Here is a 16,468-nt window from a genome sequence, read left to right on the forward strand (position 1 = left end):
ACCAGCTTACCCAGGATGTCCCACTAACTGGATCTCGCTCACACACCAGTTATTGAGAAGCTAAAGCCACAGGCTTTGGTGGGGAACCTGGTGTGTGGACACTGTCCACCAGCATCCCGAGTGTGGCCGTGGTGCCGAGCGCAGCCCGCGGGCGCCTCGTCTCCCAGCGAGGTCGCCCCCATCTGCTGCTTACACTCAGAGCTGCCCACTGCACCTGCACTGGGCACACGTGGGGCCAAAACAGGTGCAGGCCCTGGGTCACTCCAGGATAGGGTTGTGGTGTTTGGGCCCCCGGGCACAGCCAGCCCTGTGGGTGGCTCCTCACTGTTCATGGGAGCCACCTCCTTCAGGAGACTTTCAGAGATTTCCAGGACACCAAACACTGGGCGCAGTGCCGGGTCACGGTCCCCATCTGGCTCCCTCATCTGCCCAACGGGGTTGCCAGGTTCCGGCCTAGCTCTTGACTCCTCCGGGCATCCTGCACTTGTGGGGCACTCAACTGGACCGGCATTGATCGTGAGGTGCACGGGGGAGACCCCGAACCCAGTGTCTGCCTGCAAGTTCCCTGAGCCAGCTGGGTGACAAACAGCACTTGAGGACGTCAGCCATGGGCTGGGATTCGGCCTGATGGCAAAACAAAGGCCAGCTCCCCAAAGACGGAGGGTCCTGTTGGCACAGCCCTTACTGTGCGCGGTGGCCACACTGAGGCCACATGCGGAATGTCGGTCACAGCCACTGACTTCGAGGTCTGACCAGGGAAACAGGGACACGCTCACGCCACTCAGTGCCCAGCTGCCAGTGCCTGATGCCCGACAAGGAGCAGATGGAGCGGAGCAGACACGTGACACTCAGCCTAGGTTCCCTCTTCGGCGGGGGCACCACGGCCTGTGACAGGCAGGTCCTGAGGGCATCAGCCTCCACCAGCATCTGCCACAGGCTTGGCTGGGTGGAGACAGACACGCTGCCCACGGCGTGCAGGTGGGGCTGGCGCAGGGGAAGGTCATCTGACTTTGCCATGCTCCACGGCCTCCGCGTTCCTCCCCCACCCCCTCCGGGCGCACCTGCCTCCGGTCCTCACCTCACCTGACCCCTCCGATCCCGCTCGCACTCCCAGGACCCCCTGAGGCCTCTCCTGCAGCTGCTGGCCTTGCAGGCTCCCCTGGGCATGGGCCTGCGCCCGTCTCACCTGCCCGGGCAACCCCCACCTCGGGCAACTGCCCCCAAACCCAGCTGCCCCTCCTCTCACATTTACTTATTAGCGTCCACTTAAAACAACTGGCATTTGTAAATTTAAGGTTAAAAAAAAACACACTGCAGCCACTTTAGAAAACAGCTTGGCAGTTCCTCAAGAGGCAAGTCACGGAGTTACCCTCTGACCAGGCAATTCCACCATGGGGTGTGTGCCCAAGAGAACAGAGAACCCACGTCCACACAGACACTGGCTCACGAAAGGGCACAGCATCAGCACCAGCCACCATCACCGAAGGGGCAAACAACCCAAACATCCAAAAATGGACGTACGAAGAACCAGAATGCGGTCTGTCCGCAGAGTGGAATATTACTCAGCCACGAAAAGGGAAAGAAGCACCGACACACTCCACATGGGTGAACTTCAAAAACATGGTGCCGAGTGAGAGAAGCCAGACACACAAGGCCACGTACTGTGTGATTCCATTTATAAGAAACGTCCCAAATAGGCAAATTCATAGAAACTAAAAGTAGATTTGTGGTTGCAGAGGCTGGGGGCTGAGGAGTGACTGCTAATGGGTTTTTGTTTTTTTCTGGGGGGGGGGAAGTGAGGGTTAATGAAAATGTTCTGGAATTAATAGTGGTGATAGTTGCACAACTGTAAATACACTAAAACCCAGTGAACTGTACACCTTAATGCCTGAATTATATGGTATGTGGGCTATAACCCAATAGCTGTTACCAAAACAAAAACAAAGAAGATACTTAGTTTACGCTGGCCAGGAAATCAAGGGGTTGTTACAGTAACTGTACTATACCTAAGAACAATAAAGTAACAATGTTACATTATTTGCTTTATAAAATTTTAGTTAAAACAGGAAATTCTGTATCTCTGTAAATGTAATCCTGTAGAGATATAAAGTTTTCACAACACACAGGAAGCAAAATGCCTGTGTCCCGTGGACTGTCAATGAGCTAGGGCCTCCCATCCAGGCCTGGGTCCTGCCTTGGATTTCCCAGGCTCCACACCCAGGCAGGGGGCAGATGGGAAACGGGCCCAGTGGGGACAGAGGCATGGGCACAGTTTATGAGGGCTCCCGATGCCAGAATGTCTGCCCACTCCCCTGCCCTCGACCTCCCCAATCCTTCCACCGTCCACTTATCTCACGAACATCCACTTTATTCCTTTACTGTTACAGGCTCAGACAAGTGGCTGTCACTAGAATGTAAGCTCCCTGGACGCAGGGCCTCCTCTGTCCTATTCCCAGCACCCCTCGAACCTAGACTCGTGCCTGGTGCACACTGGTGCGCAATTTATCACTTATGGAATAAAGAAACTGAAGAGAAATTGCTGTTATGATTCTTTCAAAATTCCAGGGAGGGGCTCAGTGGAAGAAGCTGTACTCTTGGCCCCTCTTGGAGCCACCTTTCGGGGGGTTCCCAAAACAGTTCCAAAGGAGAGCAGCAAGTTTTTTATTGAGCCCAGCACCAAGCTGGTATTTTACGACTAGTAACTCCATCATCCTCACAAGGGGGGACACCAACACCCACCTTACAGATGGGAAAGCTGAGTCCCAGGGAAGGGGTTTCAGAGGGCCCTCCCCTCCCGAAAAGTAACCGGGCACCTTCCCCGGGAACTGGACAGGGGAGGGCGAGCAAGCTCGAGCCATTGTAATCACAGTCACTATCTCTGGTCATGGGCCAGGAAAACTGCCCAGTGCAGCTGCCTGGCAGTGACAGAGAGCAGAGGCAGGACATGGCCCGGGCAAGAGCCAGGACCAGCATCGTCTTGGGTCTGTCCAGGGATGCCCAGTTCACTGCGGGGCTGCCAGGTGGGAAGGAAGGTGGGGGGCAGGCAGCTAGGCCCCAGGTCATCCAGGAGCCCACCCATCCCACTGGCCCTTCCGGGAGGCCCTGACTGCCAGGACCCGCTCTGACGCAGCTCTCGGCCAGGCTGGGTGGCGGGTGGCCAGCCAGGAAAAGGTCACCAGGTTGGCCTGAGTCCAGCCTCACTCACCCTGAGGGCGGGGGACTGGCCTGGGTCACACAGGGCGTGACAAACCAGGTGTCCTGACTCTCCGCCCAGGGTTGTTGCTCCCAGGGGATCGAATGCTGGACATTCCGGCAGGAAGAGTGGACAAAAGCCAGACCCAGCTCGGGAGGGAAGGACGTGTCCCTGGGTGCGGCTGCTAGAGGAGCGGGGAGGGGCGGAAAGGTAGCTATGGGGCTTCAGGCCTGGCCCGAGGGGTCCCGGGGGGCTGGCAGGACTCAGGCCAACCCTCCCAGCTTTTCAGCCTTGGACAGCCACGTGGACCCAAAACAGACTCCAGGAGGCTGCTCATGAGTGTGACTGCCCCAGAGCTCAGCACTCATTCTAAAGCAGAAACGTTTCCATGACTGTCCCTGACACCTTTGCCCAGGTACAGAGCGAGTGATGGGCCAGACCATGGCCGAGGGACCTCCCCTCAGACTGAGCCGCCGTGAGCACTGTTTTCAGAGCTGCACCTGTTGGGCAAGAGTCTTGGGAACTCTGCACCCTCAGGAGCCTGCCGGCCAGGCCTTTGGTCATCAAAGGGCCACCCCCAGACCAGCTGTTTCCCACATAGATGGGGCCAATGGTGGCCACTGAGGACCCTAGGACATGGGAAGCGGAGGCTGATGTGGCTCAACTACTCTGTGGAACGTATGCAGGAGACCCAGAGAGCGCTGACCGAATCTGATTTTCCCATGGAATGTTCTAGAACTTGTCCGGAGGTGAATCACAGGGCAGAGGAAGCGGCTCCGAGTGACTGCATCAGATTTGAAAGTCAGATTTTCCTCCCTCCCGTTCTGCCCAGAACTTTTCCAACAGACGCAAGGAGAGAGAACAGACCACACTGTTTTCAGTCAAAATAAAAACGGCCCGCCCGCCTCACTAGAAAACAATTCCTCACGCGGCCCAGAGTTGAGCGAGCGGCGCCCATGCCATTGCCTTCGGCTGCGTGCCGTGGGCCCCAACTCAGGCAGACGAGCTCCTGCCCCTCCCAGCTGGCGCCTCGGGGTCCCTAAGCATCTGTGCCAAAAGTGGTTAAAATCTAGCATTCCCGGGATTGGGGGAGACAAGCACCCTGTGCCAGGAGCAAAGCAGAGGGAAGAAAGGTAGGAACATGTCCCCAAGACTCAGCTCTTGACACGTGCCACCTCCTGGGGGAGGTCCCCCCTGCCCCCCCATGGAACCCTTGCATCTGGACTCCACTCAGCGCCTGCCTCCCCGACCAGACCGCTGCTCCCGGAGGGCGGCCAGAGAATCGGCCACATGCTCCCCGGTGCCCAGCTGGTGCTCTTCGAGGATCTGCAGGATGAAAGCACAGAAGCGGCCGCCTGGCAGGTCCACTCACCTGTTCTTGTCGCCTCCCTCCGGCTCATCCACCTCGTCGGCGCTGCAGGTGGCGCTGGAGTCGCTGTCCTGGGGGGCGCCTGAGCCCTTGGCGGTCGGGGCCTTGCCCCCAGGGCCTGCACCCTCCTTGGCGTCCCCCGTGCCCGCGCCCTCGGGGGTGGGCTCCACTGCGGCCTCCGCGGGCGCCTCCCCTGGGGCCTCCTCCTTGCACTCGGCCCCCGCAGGCTCCGCGGGCAGCGCCTCGGCCGGCTCCTCCTTGCGCGCCTCGGCGGCGGGCTCCTGGGCCCCAGGCGGCTGCTGCGCCCCCCCTCCAGCCCCCGGGGTCCCCACGTCTTCTTCCTTCTCCTCCTGGGGGGCCCCGGGGGGCGCTGCGGGCACCGGGGGCGCCGGTGGGGGCGTGGGTGGCCCAGTGGCTTCGGGGGCCGGGGCAGGCTGGGCGGGGGCCGGGGCGTCCTCGGGCGGCGGGGCGGGCGGCTCGGGGGGCGGCTCGGCGCCCGGGGCGGGCGGGGTCCGGGGCGCGCTCTGCCCGGTGTCCCTGGAGGCCTCGGCGCGGGGAGAGGGGACGCTCTCGGTGTCCGAGCTGTTGTTCGCGGCCGCTGCGGGCGCAGAGGGCAGAGCGTGAGCTGCGGGGCCGCGGGGGAGGTGGGCGCTGCTCTCCCCACTCCCCCAGCTGCGCCCCCCGGCTCTGGGTTAGTGGCCCCATCTCCTGACACCAAACAGCCAGAGGCTCCTAGTAACTGGCCTAGTGGCTATTTGCCGCTGTGTCATCATTGTCACAAAACGGCACCAAAACTGGGAGCAATGAACTCAGAGGAAGGGGGAGCCGCAGCGACTGCACCCCCACCGTCTCCCACTGGGACTGATACTCGGCAGGAGCACAGCGAGTGAGAACCGAGGGACTGTGTGGACCTCGGCTCCAGACCTGGCTCTTGAGCCTTAAAAAGAACAAAATCACCCCTGCCACTTCTCTGGGTCTCAAGTTCCCCCATTTTCTGTAAAGTGGGTACATTTAAAAATCCCCACACTTGTTGGGAAATCAAACCAGGTAAGAGTCATGGACGGAAACACCAGTGAACATCAGCAAACAGCTGAGCCGAGGGCCCTGATCTGCGGGAGTGAGGCGGGAACAGCAGGGGGAACGGCTGCTGCCCCGGGAGGGTGGGCGCAGGTGGCGGGAGCACAGACAGAGGTGCCCACAGGCCGAAGCGTGCAGACGGGAGTGGGGCTCCTCGCAGAGGACGGGGACTTCAGTGTGCCCCCCCCGGCCAGACGGCCACACTCATACCTGGGCCACTGCTTTCCCCTCTGGGCACCTCGTTCCCAGAGGCGTGTGAGGCTGGAAGGAAGCGAGAGACGGGTTAGGAGCCGGGCGGCGTGAGCGGGGGGGACGGTGTGGTCAGGGAGGCAGGGCCGAGGGCCAGCGGGTAGCGGCAGGACTTACAGCGGCTCCACTGGCCGCTCACCTGCCCTGTCCTGAGCGCTCCGGTCCTTGAGCCGATGCACCTCCTCCCTCCAGGGCTCACTAATGCTGAGCCCTCTTCCTGCACAGGTCGGCCTGGTTTCCTCTAACGTTCCCACAGAGCCTGCATCCTGCCCACACACAGAGGCTGGGGTATCTGCAGGGGGTTCAGGCTTCTGCTCCCTAAGGCTTCCCTCTTCCTGGTACAAACCCAGGAACCAACCTGGACCTGCAGGGCTCCATAGGATTCGGATGCTCGCCAGGTGTCTGCCAACTCGGCTAGAGAGACCCAGCGCTGGCGAGGCCAGACTCAGACTCCAGACCCATCCCCAACCTGAGACCATGAAATGGTCCCGTTGTCCGCTCTCAACAGGGACGTAGGATGTGGGCTAGTGAGTCCTCTCGGGCTGGGAAAGCCTGCATTTGTTAGCAGGCCTGGCTTACAGAGCCAAGAGGGGACGCACAACTTCCTCTGCCACATGGTGGGAGATCGGGAGTGTAAATGCAGGGACAGGCAGAGGGGAGCCAGAGAAAGAAACCCCCAGACAGGGGCAGGCGGAGGGAAGGTTCTAATCACCAGGAGCCTGAGGGCCCAGCAGGGACAGCTCCGGGCAGGGAGACAACGGAAGGAGAGGCAAAGACGTTCAGCTAAGCAGGGCTTGGGGCCTTCAGGGGCTCCATGCCTTGGCGGTGGGCATATAGGGGTTGGGGCCTTCAGGGGCTCCATGCCTTGGCGGTGGGCGTATAGGGGTTGGGGTCTTCAGGGGCTCCATGCCAAGTGGGGGCAAAGGCAGACTAATTAGTGATCAGGAGCATAAGGCCTGTGTCAGGCAGCCTGGGGCAATTCCTGGATCTACAAACACTTGTCATACAGTGGAGCCGAGTGTTAAAAAGGGGACCGATCTCGTGTGGTCAAAATCCTGAGACCTGGGCAGGTCCGTCGGTATAACTGAGATGATTAACTCTCACTGTCTCTTGAGCAGCACTCACCTGACGGGAGAATTCACCTAAGACAGGTGCTTCAATGCAACTGCAGGCTGGGCCAGGACATTTAACTGCCCGAGCCTCAGTTCCCCACCCAGAAAACAGTTGTGTGATTGGGACACGTGGGAGGCACTATAATTATTCAACTTTCAAAATATTTATTGACCAATAGCTTGGCTCTCCTTATACTGGTCCATTTGTAAACAGTTCTGATCAAAAATCTATTTTCAAAAATATATATACATTTTTTCTAAAATGTGACAGCAGATGAGATGTCAGGACAACAGATATCATTAGAGCTGTCCTGGGCTGTTCACGGGGGTCAGGAGGGTTGAATGGACAAGTGCCCAGCAGGAGCAGAGTAACCAATTATCATTATTGTTGTTGCCACCACCATCACCACCATCACCACCATCACCACCACCACCACCACCACCACCACCACCACCATCACCACCACCACCATCACCACCACCACCACCATCACCACCATCACCACCACCACCACCACCACCACCACCACCACCATCACCATCACCACCACCACCATCACCATCACCACCATCACCACCACCACCACCATCACCATCATCACCACCACCACCACCACCACCACCACCACCACCACCATCACCACCACCACCACCACCATCACCATCATCACCATCACCACCATCACCATCACCACCACCACCATCACCACCACCACCATCACCACCACCACCACCACCACCACCATCACCACCACCATCACCATCACCACCACCACCACCACCACCACCATCACCACCACCACCACCACCACCACCACCATCACCACCACCACCACCACCACCACCACCACCATCACCATCACCACCACCATCACCACCACCACCATCACCACCACCACCATCACCATCACCACCATCACCACCACCATCACCACCACCATCATCACCATCACCATCCCGCTCTCCTCAGGGCAGTCAAGGCGCCTTCAGAAGGACGCCGACGTGCCCAAGGCCAGTCCCCAGGGCCCGCCTCACCTTCCGCCTCCTCCGCCATCTCCTCCTCGTTCCCGCTCGCGCCTGACGCCTCCATCTCCTCGTCCTCCGCAGCGGGCGGGAAGGCGGCCTCCTCACTGGCCGCGGCCGGGGTTTTCTTCTTCTTCCTCCGCGCGTTCCTCTCCTTCTCCTGCGGCACAGGAGGAGCTCAGGTCAGGGCTCGGGCTGGGCCATCAGCCTGGGGACCGGGCCTGAGGCCTCGCCACAGCCGCGAGGGACAGTGCCCCCAGCCACAGGGTTGAGGGGGCCCTTCCCCCTTGCTCCCCACGGCAGTGGCCAAACTTGCTAGTGGTTCTTTTTACTCAGGGCCTTCTTCTTCCACCGTGTCCCAGACCCTCAGGGGTGCAGCCTCCCCTGTCGGCTTCCCCGACACCCTTCCAAACAGGCGAGGAAGGGCAGCCTCTCCCCAAAGAGGCCCTATGATCGCTACAGCCCTTCCGGTGGCTCTAGCCAGGGCCGTGACCATGCCCCCAAGGGACACCCTGCTGGGTTCCATCAGTCCGTGGAGCAAATTAAATGAAACGAGCTTTTCCTTGCCCGTCCCATCTGCCCCCCACGGATCCCCGGGAGACAGGCTAACTTGGGAAGCTCATCACTTCACTCCACCAGTCTTTACAGGGCACCCACTGTGCACAGCTGCTGCGCCAGGGCTGACACATGACCCAGGGAAGACGACGTCCCTTCTCGTCAGGAAGGCCAGCAAACACATCTTAAAAAGAAGACTCGGGTGCACACAGGGCTTCAGAGGTCAGATGGGGCAGGGTGAGAAAGGGTGGGGCTACTCTAGACAGAGGATCCAGGATGGCTTCTCCGAGGTGGTGCCGAGAGGGAGCTGGCCAGGCAAAGCTCTGGAGGGGGGCAGTCCAGGTAGAGAGGCTGCAAGTGCAAAGGTCCAGGGGTGGGACAAAAAGTAGGCCTTCACTGCGGAGTCTTTCACTTCCCCCTGCACCATGCCCTGGTCCCCAGAAGCCTGGCTCCTCAGACAGGGGCCAGGAGCCCAGCCTGCAGCTTGGGTACAAATGTCACTCCTCATTGGCAGCTCCCTCTTTGCACTGCACTGGGCTGGGCACTCCAGGAGGGCAGAAAAGACATCTTGGGCATCTCTTCACCTGACCAGGCTGAGACAGGCAGATGCTCAGAGGTGTTTGTTGATCGACTTACAGAGCAACTGAAAATTGGCAGTTTCTTGGGCTTAAACCCACAGTAGAGAGTTGGGGTATGTGTGGGGCCAGAGTGTGCTGGGGGTCTCGAGGTGACCAGGGACTCCTGGGGGAGTGAACTGGACCCTCAGAGGGCACCCAACACAGCCCATGTGACAGGGGTAGGGGTTCATCCTGAGCTCTTGGGAGTCTCCAAGGAAGGAGACGGACCCTTGGGCACTACAGGATGTGCCCACAGCTTTCAGCAAAGCCCCTCATCCAGGGCCAGAGACTGTCCCCCAGAATCCACGTCCACCCAAACCTCATAACGTGACCTTATTTGGAAATCAGCTCTCAGCAGATGTAATTAGTTAAGATGAGGTCAGCCTAAATTAGGGAGGGCCCTGAATCCAATGACTGGTGTCCTTATAAGAGGGGAATTTGGACCCAGCGGCACACAGGGGAGTGCTGCATCTCCGAGCCAGGGAACAGCTAGGCAGTCGGAGCTGGAGGGACAAGGTGGGACCCTCCCCGGAGCCGGCAGAGGGAGCCAAGCCCTGCTGACACCTGGGTTCAGACTCCTGGCTCCCGAATTGTGAGAGAATGAATTTCTGCTGTTTCAAGCGACCTGGCTGGTTGGTTGGTACAAGAATCGAGAAACTAACACACCTCCTCCCTCCACCAATTCCCCAGCCAGGCCCCAGGGGAAAGCCGCCCACATCGCCACACGGCTGGCACAGCCGCTCTCAGGGCAGACACAGGTCGCCTGCAGGTGCCACCCTGGCCCTTCACCATGGCCTGGCTGGGAACAGGCCTTGGGGTCCCCAAGGCCCAGCCCCAGGGCAGTATCACTTCCTGTCCTGCCTCCTCCCAGAGCAAATGGGGGTCCTCGGGGCACAGCCGCTGGGAACACTGGGAGGAAAAGGGAAATATCCATTTGCCCGTTAGTCACGGTTTCCGTCACCAGCACTGGGCCAGAGGACCACAGCCCCACCCTGCCCAATGTCCATCACCCGTTTGGGAACACCCAGCCCCACCACTCACCCACTCCCACAGCTGCCCCAAACCCCAAGCTTCCCCCTGGGGGCCCCCGGCTGGAGCCCATGGAGGTGCCAGAAAGTTGTGTGGCAGTGGCTTCTGTGGGTGAGGCTAAGGGTTCCCTCTTCTTCCTATTTTTAGCAGGCAGGGACTCTCTCCAGTGCCCAGGGCTGGGGCAGGCAGTGACTGGCTGCCTGGGCAGAGGGTGGGACTCAGGAAGCTCTGAGCCTCCCAGGGAACAAGGGTTCCTGTGGGCCTGGCCAGGACGTGTGTCTTCCTGGGGACGAAGGGTCTCTCTGGGAGGGTCCCCCAGGTCACTCAGGCCAAGTGGGGTCAGTATAGTGTCAACACTGTTTGGGTCTGAGAGGCTGGGATGTACTGAGTGTCCCAGGAATTATATCAAATCCTTCTGCACAGCCCTGCACCTTGGAATCGGGAGGTATGCACAGAGTAGGTGCTGGGTATCAGTAATAATAGTTACAGGTGATTTTCCTAAGCAGCTAATATATCCCAAGCATTTTCCAGATATTAATTCATTGGACACACAGCCAGTCAGCATGCTGTTTCCTGCTTCCAACCCTCTAGGGGATCCCCCACAGCCCTTGAAATAAAACCCCGGGTCCTACCTGTTCATACAGCCCTATGTAATTTAGATCTGGACCTCACCCGCCTCTCCAACTTGCTTGTCCACCCTTCACCTCCTCGGTCACTCAACCACAAACTCGCTGCCCTGTTCCTGCAGAAGTGGGCACAGCATCCCAGCCACAGGGCCTCTGCACTAGCTGTCCCTCTGCCTGGACACCCTTCTCCCAGTTACCTGAGTGACTCACTTTCTCACCTCTTCCAAGAGGCCTTCCCTGATTACCCTGTCAAAATCAGTGAATCCTTGCCACCCATCAATCACATTCTACTATGTCCCTCATCTTACCATCTTCAGGCCACAATGTGGAATTATTTTTGTGTTAATTTGTTTCTCAAACTAGAACCAGCTCCTCTAGGCCTGCTCTCAGCTGTCCTCCCAGCACCCCTGGCACAGGGCCCGGCTCTAACTGCGTTGGCTCTGAGAGGCTAAGACACTTGCCTGGGACCGCACAGCTCCTGAGTGGAGGAGCTTAGATTCGAAAGCAGGTCACGTTCAAGCACTATTTCCTTGCCCAGATCATCTCTCTCTCTCCGTAGGCCTGCGAGGCCTCAGATGAAAGAGATGACAGAGGGAAACAAGGCCAGGCCGGGCCTGGGCGGAGGCAAACAGAGATGGAGAAACGCGGAAGCTGAGCCCCAGGGCCTGGATTCACAGATGGGAGAGAAGGGTAACCTTCGGCCAGAGGGGGGGAGCCCCAGAGAGGACAGCGATGCCAAGTGTTACATAACCCTGGACAGCTCTGCCTGCCCGCCCAATCCTGCTTCCTGCTGACGTCGCCAGCGGCCACGCTCAGGCCAGGCCTGCTGCAAGGCAGAAGGGGACACCCACCCGCTGACCCTCCGCTTCCCCGCTCCTTCCTGGGCTGGCCCAGGGTGACATGTCTTCCTGAGCTCCAGACAGGGTCTGGCCAGCAGCCTGACAGAGGCGACTGCTTCAGGACTCACAAGGACCCATCTTCCTCCTGGGGACGGGAGAGTGGGGGGGAGGGGCAGGAGGCAGAGGTCACTGGGTTCAGCAGCACCAGCATCATCATCATCAACATCGCATAAGGCCCATTTGCATACTCCAGTAGCAGAGGAACTCACCCCTGCCCGGGAGCAACAGCGGTCAGGACAGAGGGACCCAGGCTAAGCCCAACTTCCTATGACAGGTCCTTGCGTCTGCTCAGTTTTCTCTGTGGCCCTCAATGGGAGTCTGCCCTTCAAGGGCAGCTGAGCAAGGGCCAGCCCCATGCTCCAAATCACTCTCTTCCATCAAGGTCCATTAAGCCACCAGCAAGGTCCATCTGTACATCAGCCTGACTGTAGCCGGACAGCCCCCCACCCGGGGTCCATGGCAGGACGACCCTCTGCGCAGTTCTGTGTGACACAGGGACACAGAGTCAGGCCCACAAGGGAAGCCAAGGGCTCCTACAGGCCAGGTTCATAGTCCCTCTGTGGTCTCACCAGGCACCCACCTGCTCCGGGCCTCATTACCTACACCCGGGGAATGAGGACAATGGAGGCAATCTCAGGGGCTGGGAAGGGGCCCGTGCTGGCCTCTGGGTCCTCTCCTGTTCATGCCTGCCCCTCAGCCTGGGCTGGGCTGCCCCTTGGCTCACAAACCTTCCATGGCTCCCACTGTCTGTGGAAGACATGACCAGCTCCCAGTGCAGATAAAAGCCTCGCCTACACATCGACCCTTGGGCACCTGTCACTGCTTCCTGGGCACACAGAGGGCGCCCAGTAAAGGCTTGCTGAATGCACAATCAGGATCGTGTCCACACAGAGCACCAGCTGAGGCCCAGGCACAGCCCTTTAGACCAGGAACTCATCTGCTCCTCACAGCAGCCTGCCAGAGGGTCCTAGGAGACCCGTTTCACAGAGGAAACCGAGCAGGGAGGCCAGATACCCTCAGGCACCAGCCAGCGAGGGCGAAGCCAGGTGTGAACACTGGCCCAGAGCCCCGCCCTCCAACACTCTGCAAGGTGGACGCTCTGAGCAAATGAATGAATCAATCCATTAACCAGCCAACCAACCAGTCAGTCAGTCAGTCCAGGAGCCGACAGACTCCACAGCCACTGACAAAAGAGGGACCTGTGACTCCCAGCCACCAGGCACCTGATGTCAAAGGGCCACCACACCACCACCGGTGGGGGTTCTCCATCACAGAGCCCTGGAGACCGGCCAGGCCTATACTCAAACCACTCCCACCACAGTTCTATTACTATCCCCGTTTCAGAGGTGGGGAAACCGAGGCACAGCGGTCAAGCCACCAGTCCTCAGGCACATCGCTAGTAAGTGGCAGCATCTGGATTTGAACGCGGGTCTCTTGGGCCCAGGGTCCCTGCTCTGGCTGAGCAGCCTTCAAGAGAGTGACTCCAAGGCCCAGGAGAGGAAAAGGGGGCCGGTGGCTTTGAAATAAAATGATGGCGACGATGACACTAATATGACTGCTATTCACAGGAGCAATAATCAGGGATGGGTTACAGTGGTAATCAGAAGGGAGCCAACCCTCACTGAGTGCCCCCGCCCCAGGCAGGCACTTGCCCTGAGTTCTCAGGATAAGGGCCTCTACTTCCCCACTTTATAGAGGAGGGAACTGAGGCTCAGCGGGGCGAGGCCGCTGCCCAGAGTCACACAGGTGCCCAGTCATCAAGCCAGGACTTGTCCACCCCCCCTGCCCTGAGCCCCAGCTCACTATCCGCCTTGTTAGGGTCTCTGGTCCCCTCAACTATGCTCTCGAGTTCAGGGGATCCTGGGGATACGGGGGGGCTGTGCCCTGAGGAAACCTGGAAAGTGAGGCCTGGGGCCAGCGGCTGGGAGAGGAGGGAGGAGATGCCAGTAACCCAATAGCCTGGGCTGTGCAGGCCACGCCGCGGACATGGGCCAGGAGGAGCAGGGACTGGGGGAGGGGAGCGGGGAGGCAGGGAGGAAGAGCTCGGGAGGGCACAGGAAGACATCATTGTGTGCCTGGGGTGATGCTCAGGGGCACCCCCCCCCACAATTCTGAGTTGGGGTATGCAGAGGCTGGCCGACACCCCACCCCTCTGCCCCTCCTGCTGCTTGGGGCTCAGCACCCTCTCTGATCTAAGGGATTTCAGCAAGTGTCAGGACAGGTACCCAGTGCCCTCACTCTCACGGAGTCTTCCTCCTTCCCCGTGGAAATCAGAGTCCTGGAAAATCTGGGGAAAAGCACAGCTCTTGGTGTGCAGGGCGTGCTGCCCAGAGCTTGAGGAGCACCAGGACCCATCATCCCAGGGCCCCCCCCGAACAGCAGGTGGGCCATGAAGGAGGCATGGCCTAACTGGGTGTGGCGGGGAATGGGGCGCAGGCAGGGGGCTGGCCTGACTGCAGGGGCACGGCCAGTGTCCCCCAGAACACACGGGGCTGGGAAGGGGTGCCCTTAACTTCTGCACAGCGCTCAAAGAATTCGAACGCGTGACTGTGCCCTGGCCCACCGTGGGCGGCGCCACTGCAGCAGCCTGCTCGCCCTCTCTGGACCTCAGGGGCTGCACTGGCTCTTGGACAGGACGCGCGAACTTTAAATGGCAACAGGTGGGCCGATGGGGGTGGGCCGGGGGGGGCTGTGTACCCTCCCTATGCAGCCCGCCGGTTAAGAGCATGGGTCTTTGGGTTCAAACCCAAGCAGCTGCTGCAGAGCCTCGCTGAGCCCGTTTCCCCATATCTGCAATGGTGACTGCCTGGCAGGTCAAGTGTGCCCGGGGGGGGAGGGGAGATGGGGAGATGGGGAGACGGAGAGAAAAAGCCAGAGCCAGAGAGAAAGAGACAGAGAGACAGACAGACAGACAGATGGGAGAGAGACGCAGAGAAAGCAGAGGCTGCCCCAAATGGCCCTCATTTCCAGTAACAGCTGTGGAGGAAGTAGTCCCTCTGGAGACCATTTATTCGCTGAGAGAGGTGGGCCCGCCCCTTCTGTGCTCCTGGGGGAGCGAAAGGACTCGGCCTCCCCCAAGGCCCACAGAGGCCAGGGCTTGGCCGGCTGCTCCCTGACCTGTCCTTCCCTCCCCAAGGCAGTCCTAAGACTGTGAAGTCAAATGGGGTGGGGGAGACGGTCACTCGGGGTTCATCTGCTTCTGGGTCTTCATTCCAATGCGCTGACAACCACAAACCCCGGGTGAGTCAGCGGCCTCAGCCCCAGCCGGCTCACCAGGCCCCCAGAGGTGTCTGAGAGGGGTGCTGGGGTGGAGGAGGGGCGGCCTGGCATACAGTGGGCATGCCTGCCTGTCCCCATACCCAGGAGGGATGTTTATGGCACAGAGCAACCCTGCAGTGTCCTGTGGGTATCACCGGGCATGAACTGAGAGAGGCTCCCAGTTGCAGCCTCCACAAGGCCCCCGGTCTGGCTGGGACCCTCAGGAGGCAGGCAGTGGGGAGTTCGGGGGGCTCACCATCTTCAGCTTGTGCTGCTGCAGGATCTCATCGAGGTTCTGCCTCTTCTTGTAGTTGAAATAGAAGTTCTTACACTGAGACACCGTCTTGGAGCCCACCATCCGGGCGATAGCCGACCAGTTCCGGCCGTGCTCCAGGAGACCTGGGGGAGAGGGCGGCAGGTGAGGGGCTGTGACCATGGCCTGGGAGGCAGACGGAGCCCCGGGCAAACAGCAGCCCCCACACCAGGCCTGAGGCTCCCTGCTTGGGTCTCAGGCCCTGAAACAAGCAATGGGGGCACCAGAGAGTGAGGGCAGGGGGTCTGGCCTCCAGAGGCTGCATGGAGAGGCCTGGGGGCTGAGGGCTGAGGCCTGGGGTGCAGACCCCGCCCAGGCCCCCACCTCCCCGCTGTCCTGACCCAGAGCTGACACGCACTTGCAGCTGCAGATGTGGCCTCAGGAGACCGGGCTGTTTTCCGGCTGCACCGGGCTGGGGAAGGAAGGAACGGCTGGGGGGGGGGGGGGGGCCAACAATGAGGTCCAGGTGGGGATGAGCCGGGGCAAGGAGCCTCTGCACCTAGGTTCTCTGGGGCACCCCAGGGCTCTAAGGCCCCCGTGGACACCTCAAGGCCCACTGCCCTGGATGTGTACACACTGGATAGTCCAGGGGCTGGGAGTGGACTTGTCCCCAAATCACAGCCCCCCTCTCTCGGTGAGCTCACAGCTTCATCGTCTCCTGATGTGGGGAGAAGCCCCCAGAAATTGGAAAACCTCACATCAAACCGACTGCAGTCCAAGAAAGTTTCCTCAATCCTCACAAACTCGGGCCAGAGCTATTACCCCCACCCCCACTTCTATTTCCAATGCCCTAAACCAGCTCAGGAAAAACACCCCCCCCACGGCCCCGGATCCAAGGCGGTGCCCCGGGAGCCCGGCCCTGGGTGGCAGCCCATCTGCCCGCAGAGCTCCGGAACACACGGGCTGGCAGACACGCGGCCGGGCTGCGGCCTCTCCGTTTACACCTGGTCTCCGGGCAGCAGCACGCCTCCAGCCGCCCAGCCCGCCGGCCCACTTCCCCGCGGACGGCACAGCAGGGGGCGGAGGAGGGCTCCAGCCCTCCGGGGGCTGAGGGCAGGACCGGCCGGAGGGCTGCAGGCATGAAGCCTGAGTCACGTTGCTGGGAACGAACTCGGTGGCCTCGGGTTCCCAGAGCTACACTCGCAACG

At 60.2% G+C, this 16,468-nt stretch overlaps 1 protein-coding gene across 26 annotated transcripts in view; it reads right to left on the reverse strand.

Annotated features, from left to right (window-relative positions):
• NCOR2 (nuclear receptor corepressor 2) overlaps positions 1-16,468 on the reverse strand; it is a 143,977-nt gene that overhangs the window by 27,674 nt on the left and 99,835 nt on the right. For all 26 annotated transcript variants that reach the window (XM_081122406.1, XM_081122411.1, XM_081122405.1 and 23 more), the window contains 4 exons: positions 15,264-15,406; positions 8,036-8,183; positions 5,850-5,900; positions 4,566-5,160 (listed from right to left, as the gene is read on the reverse strand). In XM_081122406.1, the coding sequence (XP_080978532.1) occupies positions 4,566-5,160; positions 5,850-5,900; positions 8,036-8,183; positions 15,264-15,406 (937 nt within the window). The remainder of the gene's footprint in view (positions 1-4,565; positions 5,161-5,849; positions 5,901-8,035; positions 8,184-15,263; positions 15,407-16,468) is intronic.

The sequence above is a fragment of the Miniopterus schreibersii genome, assembly GCF_964146895.1.
Source record: "Miniopterus schreibersii genome assembly, chromosome: 20".
In the NCBI taxonomy this organism is placed as follows: Eukaryota; Metazoa; Chordata; class Mammalia; order Chiroptera; family Miniopteridae; genus Miniopterus; species Miniopterus schreibersii.